General features: G+C 49.7%; 1 protein-coding gene across 1 annotated transcript in view; it reads right to left on the bottom strand.

The window, feature by feature from the left end:
• Positions 1-992: 992 nt before the first annotated feature.
• Positions 993-10,956, bottom strand: part of COL13A1 (collagen type XIII alpha 1 chain) — a 75,405-nt gene continuing 65,441 nt past the window's right edge. The window contains exons 30-32 of the mRNA XM_055534900.1: positions 7,102-7,188; positions 3,088-3,126; positions 993-1,394 (exon numbers count right to left, since the gene is read on the bottom strand). Of these exons, the coding sequence (XP_055390875.1) occupies positions 1,392-1,394; positions 3,088-3,126; positions 7,102-7,188 (129 nt within the window). The 3' untranslated portion in view covers positions 993-1,391. The remainder of the gene's footprint in view (positions 1,395-3,087; positions 3,127-7,101; positions 7,189-10,956) is intronic.

Raw genomic sequence — 10,956 nt, 5'->3', positions numbered from 1 at the left:
GGGCCCCGCGAATGTGAAGCTCACTAACTTAGACTTCGTGTGACTACATGTGGACAGGGGCTGTGCTTCAGTGTGCTTTTGTGCTGTCTATGATGAAAGGATATATGTATATAAAGACAAAGTATGAACAAAACGGGGAAGGGTATTTAAATTAATCAAGTACTTTGGTATGTTCAAGCCCTTCAGAAGCACCAATTATGCTGTAATACCTAACAGTAAACCTGTGTGCTACCCCATAGGTAATATTCGCCTAGTCATTAAAACAGGTTTGTTTTACTTATGAGCAGTGAGACCTTTATAAACAGTGTGCTAAGAACAGTACAGAAAGCAGTAAAATTCTATTTCTTCAAAAAAAAACCCAGAATGCCAATATCTTAACCAGATTTGCTTCTGAATGTCCTTTGTTGGAGCGAAAAGACGGTTGGGGCAAACTTTTCAGCGGCTAGTTGCGAGTGGACCTTGCAAATCTATAGCAAATGAATGGCCATCATCAACATAGCTGCTGTTAATGATTGCAGCTCAAAAGGAAGGAAAACAAACCAAAAATCAAAAGTACTAGCACCTAGCCCTTTATAACCATGGGGGTTTGAAGGGTTTCAGCACAACTGAACCTTACCCGTGTACATGGAGCTGTCATGAACGTGGGGTGCATTACAAAAGACGTCGCCTAATACAGTCCTGGCCCTTCTCTGTTGGACTTAAAATGGTTCAAACCATTATATTTCTTTCTTTCTTTTTTTTTGGCCACACTGCAAGACATGTAGAACTTTTTGGACCAGGGATCAAACCCTTGTGCCCTGCAGTGGAAGTGCCGAGTCTCAACCCCTGGACCACCAGGGAAGTCCTCAAACCATTATATTTGTGAGGACCCCTGCTTCTGGGACTTCCTGATTTAACAAGACAAGAATGTAATTAATTTAGTGATGAATCAGGATCGAGAATTTCCATGTTTCACTTTTTTTAATAGTGAAAATCCATAAGCGTTTAAAATATTCTGAGACACACCTAGCTTAGCGAACACCATGGACCTTCTTGTATCTGTGACGTCACACACAAACCAGCCAGCACCTGAGTGCTGGTTGGCCCCCTTTGGCACTGGAACACAATAATTTATTAAGCTTCAATACTTAATAAGTGTGCACAAATATCATGCAAACGTACAGCCGTACTCACAAGTGAAAAGTGTATTAGAGTCTTAGACGTATGCAAAACATCTTGTAAACAAAAGGGAAGAGGTTGGTATTTTCTGTACAAAATATGCAGGTTTTCCTTTTTTAAAAAATAATCTGTAAGATGCATCATACTTCGGGCATTTTCAAAAAGTGAAAACTGTATAAAAATAAATATTCTATGTACAAACACACACACAGGCCAATCCCAGGTTAGAGGCATCACTGCAAAACAAAAACAAACACAGAACAACACGGGGTTAGTGTCTGATTGTTTATTTCCCTTGTGGAAAGTGAGGTAGATCTCGTTCTGGGTTGGATAGGAGAGCTTTGGGTAGGGGACCTGGGGGAGCCGGGAACCCCCTCCTCCAAGACCCTGGTGCTGACTGTCAGCATCCAGTGGGAAACTATTTAACACTTTTTCTTTCCAGTCATTCCCCTCATTGGTCACTAGAGGGCACTTTCTCTCTATGCAGCCTTTGGAGGCCTGGTTGTTGAATTACCGAATCTTCCCAGAATGAATTTATGATGTGAATCAATAGACATCAGGCTCTCTAGCTGCTTCTTGCTTCTCCAGCTGCTTCTTGCTTCTCCCAGACATTGTACCTCTTGAGAGTAGCTTTTCTTCCCCTGCTAAGCTCAATCATTTCTATCTCCTAACCATCCACAGCAACCCTGAAGAAGAAAATCTTTTTCTTAGGGGACACACCTCTTTCCTGCTTCTTGGAGCTTTAACTAGGTCTAGGGGAATTAACCAAGAGGATGAAGTGACAGACAGATTCCCGGGGAGGCATCTCCCTTGAAAGCAGAGCTTTTCCTCTCTCTGGCTAGGGGGTGTTTTAGGTACCTGGGTGAGTAGATGCTCAACCTACAGCTTGATGTCTTGGTGGTTTCACCGCTTTTACCGAATCTTGTGAGCTAATGAGATGGTGGACACCTAGCCAGAGGAGTAGATTCATCTCACTGTAAGTGAGTGCTGTCACTGGGCAGGACTGGATTAGTTAAGCACAAACTCTTGGGCAGGTAAGGATCTCCAGCTCTTTAATGAGAATGAACCAAGACCTTGAGACAGTGGTGGTGGAGGGCTGGTGAAAAGTCTCTGAACAGGAGGAAGGTGAAGGGAAGCCATAGGTGGGACTGCATGGCAGGTGCTGCCTTTTCCAAGACCAAGTTGGGTTTCTGGATTAGGAAACCAATGGCCCTGGTCATGCCAGGGAGCCTTGCACATTGGGGGCCCTGGATGAGTCAGGTGACTATGTTGAGGGCACAGCCCTTTGGTGTCAGGTGGCTTTAATGATGACAAATGCCAAAGGCAAGTGTGAACAAATGAAACCTCCCTGTTGGTAGGAACTGTGGAACTCCAAGAGAGGGTGGGCAGGTCTCAATGTGCAGAAGCATGAAACTCTGACTATTTAAGTTCAAGAGGAAGGGTTGAATGACGAGCTGGCAGGTCTCTGTGAGGAGGTATAGAATCCATATGACTTTATACTTAAAGCAACTGAGATTTCCTACATCTGGATAAACGTCATCATCTGGCTTAAATGGCCTCTTATGAACACTATGAGACTAGCTAATGATAACTGATTTTGAAACATGGTTTAGAATTCCTTGTAGAAGAAGTATGGTATAAATTAACCTCACGAAGCATAAAGATGTCATCTGTCCAGGAACATGGAAATTCCATACACTGGGTTTGCTGATGCCCTAAAAACCATTTTTAAATGTTCTCAAATGCATGCAGTGAGTGGAATGTTTAATGGGCACCCTGATTTTGGGACTGTTCCTTTTTGGACCCATGTCTTGCTGCCTCATCTGCAGGAAGGCCTGGAAGGGAAATCGTGCATGCTTTATCCCACGGCAGAAAATGGAGCCCACGTACAACTCTGCCCTGAGGCCCTGGAACCCCGGGAAAGCTTACCTTGTTCCAGCAGCCCTGGACTGGCAAGCCATCTTCACCCTGCAGTGAGGAAGAAAGGCAGACAGCTCAGACTCACCGAGATGGCCCAGCAAGCAGCAGGATAAGGGGAACAAGGGCCACAAATACCGTGTCAGCTGATCAGGGTGCGGCCCACCTGATATTGTTTGTTTCTCTTCTCTACCCTAGGGCCTCGGAAGGAGGCAGGAAGCAAGCCCGCCTGTCCGCTTGCAGCCCAAGCTCACATGTAGTGACAGTTCAAAGCTGAGATGGGCTGTCCTATCGCCTGTGGGCCCGTGAGCAGAGGCGACCTGAGCGTGGTGGAGAGGACAGTCCGGAGGCCTGCTGGTCTCCTCTCTGGCTGTACTGGGTGTGAGGTGCCCGTGGGCAAGCCACTCAGCACCTGGAGGCTTCAGTTTCCTCCTCCATAAAACCTGGGGAAGGTGCGGCTCTATGGAACGAACACACCCCACTCTCTCATTCTCTGATTTCTCTCTCTTCCTTAGCAGCTGGGGGCGGACATCCAGGCAGCTCCCATCTGTTGATCAATAAGGAGGAGGAGGGTTGATTTCGCAGGCTTTCACCGTGGGGCTGAGGTACCTTCAGCAAGGAGGCGGGGCTCCCGGCACAGCCTTTGCTGTCTCTGGGGACTGGGGGGGGGGAGGGGGGGGGATGTGCAGTGGTAGGATGAGAATCCACCAGGTGCCACTTGTCCCCTCTGCTGGTGCACCTGCTGAGCACCTGAAGCCTCAGGACATCCTGAGTCTCCTCCGCCCGGCTGTCCCGGCTGCTCTGGTGCACCCTGGGGGAAACTAGAAACCCCTGAGGAGCAGGCAGGGAGGGTGAGGCTGGACCAGGGCAGCGATCTGGTTCTCAGTCTGAGTCTATTAGAACTGCAGCCCAGGTTCTAGAACTCCAGGTTCCAGGGCAGAGAAGGAGATGCACACAGGGTTTCAGGAGACCCGAGGGGCTGGAATGGGAGCCCCCTATGCCTGAACCTACTCATCCACCCACGACAGGCGTGGAAATCACTCACCTGCAGCCCAGCAGACAGCTGGCCCTGCACGGGTGCTGAAGAAGTCTAGTTACCTTGTACTAAAAATCCTGATCAATAGCGCCGCTTCTCCTCCACCCCCGCCCCTGCCGCCCACTGCCCCACGCCTACAGAAACACAACGCAGGAGACAGCAAACAGCAACAACGCCAAACAAGAAAGGGAAGGTATGTAAACTTCCACAGCAAAATTAAAAGACAAATGATACATTATTGGAGAAAATGCCAGTTTGCATTAAAGGTCAAATCAAGGTGACTTTCACCGTCCCTTCTGGGTTGGGGAGGTTCTGCAGGGGAAGGTGGTGCATCCCAGGGTTCCATGAAGACCTGGGTCCCGTTTCCCAGCCCGCCACAGTGCAACACTTCCCATGGACTCTGGGAGGGACAGGCGCCTCCGCGGGCCACAGCGGCTTCCCATTGGCACGTGGACGGTGGCAGGGGGGACAGAGGAGGGCTGGGCAGGCAGGGAGGGGGTGCAGCGGCAGTGTGTGGGTGAAGAGCAGGGTGAGGAGCCAGGGCTGCAGCCGGCAGAACTCAGATTTCGGGATCCTGGAAAAGGCTGTGGTAGAAGGGATGACTGGTTGATGATCAGTGGAGGTGCTGTGGAGGGCGTGGGAGATTCCATGGCTGAGAAAGGTGCCTGTGAGGTGCATGCTGCATGCTGAGGATTCAGGAGACCGGGTGGGGGACAGGAAGCAGCCACTCTGTCAGCTTAATCTGCCTCTCCTGGTCCCTGAAAGTCCCTTCAAGGGGCTCTGTGGTCAATTGTCAGGGTCACATAGCATCTTTTCTTATAGCTTTTTCTCCTCTGTCCCAAGATAATTCCCATGTGACCCTGGAGTGGGGATGTGAGGCTGGGAAATTCTCATCTGACAATTACTGGTATGAAAATAGCTCCACGAGCTCCAAACCTCCTCGGGAAATTTATGGAGGGCAGGAAGCTTGTGAGCAAACTGCCGTGGAGTGAAGGGCCATCTTCTGCTTCCCCCATAGTGCGCTGAAAGGATTGCTGTAGAAGCCTAGAAGGTCCCTGCCTGGAGAGGGACTGGGCCTTGGGGAACCAGAACTGTAGCCACTTAAGCAGGTCTTATGCTTGGGAGTGGGTCCCCGATGTCTCCCTTCCTCCCTGTCTCCTCCCTTCCCTTCCTTAACCACATTCTCAACCTTTCCATGTTCTTTTAGACTTTTTGGTGGCAAACCACTGAAAGATGGGGAAAAAAAGAGGAAACCAAGGGAGGGTCTTGCAGCATCTTCTGGGATTCAAGCAAAAAAGGATGAACCCTCTAGGATCTAGAATCCTGATTTTGGACCATCCTTTGATACGGGGGTGTCACCTGGACAGTGATCCCAGATCTGTGCTGGAAGGTCAGGCAGAGTACCCCCTCCTCTAACTTTGGTTCTAGAACTCCTCATTCTGCCCTGTGTTTATAAGGGTGTCCATCTGTCCTCTGCTAAATAGTGAGATGTTGGTGTGGAGAGGGACATGGGGCCAACTTGGGCATCTTATTCAAATGTTCATCCAACTAACTGCAGTGTGTGAAGGCGGAGAAGTCACAGTCCTGAGAGCTAATGCAGAGACTCTACTTCCCTGGCTTCCTTTCTGGTGGCAGTTTTGTCTAGAAGCTGTTCTGAAAGGAGGGTCTGATGCAGCTAAAGCTGGCATTGGGTGGGCAGGACCAGCTCACATTAAGGTGATGGGCTTTTGAAGCGGCTGCAAGAGGAAGAAAAAGAAGCCTCCTGGCAGACTTTGCATGCAAGAGGGGGCCGTGCAGGAGCCCCTGAGGGCCAGCCAAGGCAGGGTGACCCTTGGTGTCCACAGAGTGAAGAGGTGGGAAGCGGAGGCCAGATGGAGGGAGCAGGAGTGTGTAGGGCAGTTGGAGAGGCACACAGGCACAAACCGCACACGTGGAGAAGGCCATACTGGCCATGCAGGCAAGGGAGGGTGATGCCATACCAATGGGCACGGGGCATCCAGTCCGTCCAGCCCTGGTAACCCCGGCTCCCCTTTCTCTCCTTTAAAACCTCGGTGTCCCTGTTCACAAAACCAACCACGATGATTATTTAGGTCAAGGCTGGCCAGCTCCGCCTGTGGCGTGGAGAGGCCCAGTCTTATCCTGGCCAGGATGCAGGACCATTAGGGCATCTACAGGTAAACCTCAAACCCCAGTTGATTCCCGCCTTCCCAATTCAACCTTTGTGCTCTCTCTGGCTCCAGGAACGCTGAGCTTGGCGACGTGTCCATCCAGCCCCCTCTCTATTTGGAGATGCACTTGGCGTCAACACACACGAGCTAATGCATCATAATTTCAGGACCTTCCAATGGGTTGAGGGACATTTGAGAAGCCCAGCAGATGTGCCATGAATCATTCCTCATCGGCTGTTTTGGGAAGGCTTCCTGGGGGTGTCTGTCTACTGACCTCGGTCTGCAGTTTTGCAGGTTTTGGCTGGATGGCTGGTGGGCATTGAGAGGCTGTATATAAAAGCCCCTCTCTGGCCTCATTCTGCCCCATTTGGGGCAAAGATGACCCTCAGGCGATGCTAGCCCTGGCGTCCTGCATCCTGACCAAGTGGGAATTCAGATGACTTGAACTGCTGGCCACAGAGGTGGCCCCAAAACAAAGAAGGCAAATGGGGGTGGTTCACAAATGCTACCCTGGCTTCCAAAGCCATCCCGGAGCTAAGAGCCGAGGCCTGCTCCCAAATCCCTTTCCATGTGGTGTCTGCATTTCCACACATCAATTGTTCAGCATCTTCAAAGGGAAGGGATTTAGTGGGAATTGCTTGCAGCTGTGGTTTTAAGGCAACACCAACAGCAGGCAGAATTTCACCGGCCACGTGAACAGACCGGTTTTGGTGGTGTCGATGGAGTCATTCGGTTTTCATCTTAGTTTATTTGCCTTCTTTGTTTCCAGCTTGCAAACCTCCAGGAAAAACCAGAAAAACCAAGTGATAGATAGAAACATACCAATGGACAGGGGGCATCTAATCCAGGCGCTCCTTGGTCTCCCTTATCCCCCTTAGGCCCTCTAGAGCCTTTCTTCCCCCTTTCCCCCTGTAAATAATGGTTTAGTCCAAGAAAAAAAAAACATCAAAACTTTAGGATCATTCATGTGTTAAGGTTAGAGACAGAAAAAAAAAAAAAGAGGGGAAAATAGATTCTCTCAATTAGGATAGTCTCCTCAACAGGATTAGGGATCAGTGTCCACCCCACCCCACAAAGAACCTGAGTATTTGGCTAAGGCAGGTGTGTGTATGGGTCAGTAGGGCTGAGAGCCAGAGGTGGGAGGAAGTGCAGATGGATGATACTAATTCTGAGCCCGGAATGCATCTATATAATGGACAGGGGGACCCATTTCCTTCTCTTTGAGGGTTCATTTTTTTAAGGGGTCTGGAACTTCCCTGGAGGTCGAGTGGTTAAGACTCCCATCTTCCAATGCGAGGGGTGTGGGTTCGATTCCTGGTTGGGGAACTAAGATCCAATGTGCCACACAGCCAAAAATAAATAAAGATCATCATAGATCACTCATATTAGAGAAAAAGGGTCTGCCCTGACAGCTTTTGTCCCAGTTGGGTCCATCCCTTTGACATTCTCTTAGGAGGCAGGGTGATTTTGTTCAGAGCCCTGGTGTGTGTGTGTGTGTGTGTGTGTGAACCTGGCATGCAGGCATGTGCGGCACACATGGTTGTACATGAGCTTGTGTGTGTGTACATAGTGTGTGCATGCACGTGTGTGTACAAGTGCATGTGTGTATGTTGTGTGTCTAGGTTCTCAGCTGGGTCCTCCTATTCTCTGGCCCATCCTGGTCTGAGGTCATGGGCAGCTACTTGTATATGGATATGTTATTGACTCAGGAATTCATTTGTTTCTGAAAAGCTTCAGCAAACATCATCTTTCTAAACTGAACCCTATTTTACATGTGTCAAGGTCACTCTCCATTTAAAGAAGGGCTGTGGGAAATTCTGTGTAATGAATTTGAGTTGGGGTTTTTATATGTGGGATTTCCTTATGAGGGACGGAGCATGCCCCTGGGAAGTCTCCCTGGAGCTCTCCTCTATTGAAGGCCAGGTGTCTCAGGCTTGGGGGCTTCCACTGTTTCTTGGGGTGGGTATCCTAATGGTCAGAGAGAAGGCTTGCAGCTGAACAGGATTTGCCTCCTATCAGCCGCTTTGGGAGCTTACTTAACCTCTCTGAGCCTCAGTTTCTTCATCTGTAAAGTGTGGATAATAGCACCTCCCTCAGAACATTGTTGCGAGGTCTTTGTGCACATTTAGTGCTTAATACTGGCATATAGGGATAAAGGGCTTACCTCATAGCTCAGTTGGTAAAGAATCTGCCTGCGATGCAGGAGACCCAGGTTCAATCCCTGTGTTGGGACGTTTCCCTGGAGGAGGAAATGGCAACCCACTCCAGTAGTCTTGCCTAGTGAATCCCATAGACAGAGGAGCCTAGCAGGCTACAGTCAATGGGGTCGCAAGAATCCAAGAGTTGGACACGACTTAGTGACTAAACCACCATAGTGATAAAGAACTCGCCTGCCAATGCAGGAGACGTAAGAGACTCAGGCTCAATCCCTGGGTCGGGAAGTTCCCCTCGAGGAGGAAATGGCAACCCGCTCCAGTATTCTTGCCTGGAGAATCCCATGGACAGAGGAGCATGGCAGACTACAGTCCATGGGGTTGCGAAGAGTTGGACACGACTGAGGCGACTTAGCACACACGCATGCACTGGCCTATGGTATGTGCTCAGTCATGACAGCAGCTTCATAATAAGAGCAGGAACAGTCGTCACTTCTCGTCAGCCGCTGTAGGAGCCAAGGCTGCCGTCAGAGGCTGGGCCTCCTGTCTACTGCGTTCCAGCAGTGGAAGGCTACAGGGTTCCTCAGAGGGAGGCAATGGATAAGAATACTTAAGACGTTTCTCCAGGCCTTTGAAAATTACCCACATTTCTTGATTTCAGAGGTTACCTGCAATTGCCAACACATCCTTCTAAGTGAGTTTTCTAAAATGCAAATGCCTACTTAGTGTGTTTAAGAAGAAACGTGTCTATGCATCTTAGGTGTCATGGCATTGGCTCTAAGATATGCCCACCAATGAGGAAATCATGGGACAGTTAACCTGCAGACAGTGGACAAGCGAAACCACTGGCTATTTGGATGAAGAAGCTCTGTGGGAAACTTTCTCAGGAAGGTGCCCCTTATACTCTGGGTGAGGCCAGCACAAAAGTGAGCACAGTTCCTTAAGTTCAGAGGGTGAGCACAGCTCCAGGGAGTGGGGCTCTGCAGGTCCTGATGATGGGCCTGTGGGGGGCAGAGGGTTAGCCGAGGTCCCTTCAGGATGGGAAACTTGCATTCTGGGCTGTCAGGTTCTAAGGGCACAGGAAGTGGCCTTGTTGGGTCATCAGAGTTGTAACTTCACCTACATCCTCGCTGCTCCCTTTCCCCAAAGAGGACCCCTCTGCCTTGGTGCAGAGGGGTGTCAAATTGGTATGGGAGGGGGGCAGGCAGAATCAAGTGGCAGGGCGTTCTTAAAAAATGAACAACACTGCTTTTAGAGGAAATAAACTGAAGCTGGAGGACTGGAAGGGAAAGGATGAGGCTATGGGATTATTATAATGGGTGAACCTGTCTAGAGGGAGAAATATTCAGGGAGTAAAGGGAGGAAGAAGCAGGCCCAGGCCAAGAGAGAGCAGATGGGGGAGAGGAAGGAGGCAAGGGGACCTGGGGAAGCAAGATGCAAAAACACATGTGCACACACATGCATGCACGCAAACATGTACATACATGCACACACATGCACTCTCCCCCCCACACACACCTGCACACACACACACACACACACACACATTGCAGACGGCACCTCTTGGAGAGTGACAGAAGCTGCATGAATGCTCCCAGACCTTTCAGTTGGCTCGTTCGCAGGAAGCTCCACAGTGAAACCCAATTTTCCTGATGCCCTGATTGCCAAATTCACACCACCCTTTACCCTGTGATGAATTTTTTCATCCTAAAAGTGGCTCTCAGGCTAAATTCATAGAGCTGTTAAGGGACAAGGAGAATGCCCCTAGTGACAAGGACAGACTCTTTCCCCTGGCATGTATGTATGTCCCCTAAGAAAACTGCCTGTCTTGGCCTCTGGGCCTTGCCCACCACTATGAGGACCGTCCTCCTTCCATGAGCAGGAAGGAGGCCCCAAGACCATTCTCTGGTGGGACTTGGAGTAGCATGTTCTTAAGGCTGTGTCTTGGGTCACTCGGAGATAGGATAACAGACCTGGGGCACCCATCCGAGCCTCTCTGATGGAGTGCCTCAGGTGTGACGTTAGGCAAAGTTTGGGAGCCCCCTTCCATAGCCAGTGGGCATGAAGGACTTTGAACATCTCCAGCTTCACCTCCACAAGCAGTAATGAAACTTCCAACCTGAACATCACCTAAGCACTTCTGGCCTTTTCCCTAGACCAAAGTGTCAGCCTTCTGAGTTTCCAGATGCCAGAAAAAACTGATCATGGCACAGAGCTGACTCTGCTTGGACCTTTCTTCATTTTGGAGGCTTTTTATCACCAAGCGCTCATCTCTCCCCTCAAAAGCCCCATTAAGGCCAGTGGTATAAAAAGGTCTGAAAGAGGAGGCGAGCTGTAGGGGGTACTCTTCTAGGACATTCTGGCGTCCTGAGAGTCAGATCTCTTGGATGGAAGAATTATCTGGCCCTTGATTTGGAAACCTGCCCTTTGGAAGAGTCTACTGGTTTTTTATGAGGCACTCCAAGGAAGGTTCATGTAACTTGCCTGTTTTCTGGACTTGATTTTTACTAAGTGACATATTACT

This window comes from Bubalus kerabau, chromosome 1 (assembly GCF_029407905.1).
Source record: "Bubalus kerabau isolate K-KA32 ecotype Philippines breed swamp buffalo chromosome 1, PCC_UOA_SB_1v2, whole genome shotgun sequence".
In the NCBI taxonomy this organism is placed as follows: domain Eukaryota; kingdom Metazoa; phylum Chordata; class Mammalia; order Artiodactyla; family Bovidae; genus Bubalus; species Bubalus kerabau.
This window is presented reverse-complemented; position numbering and strand designations above follow the sequence as displayed.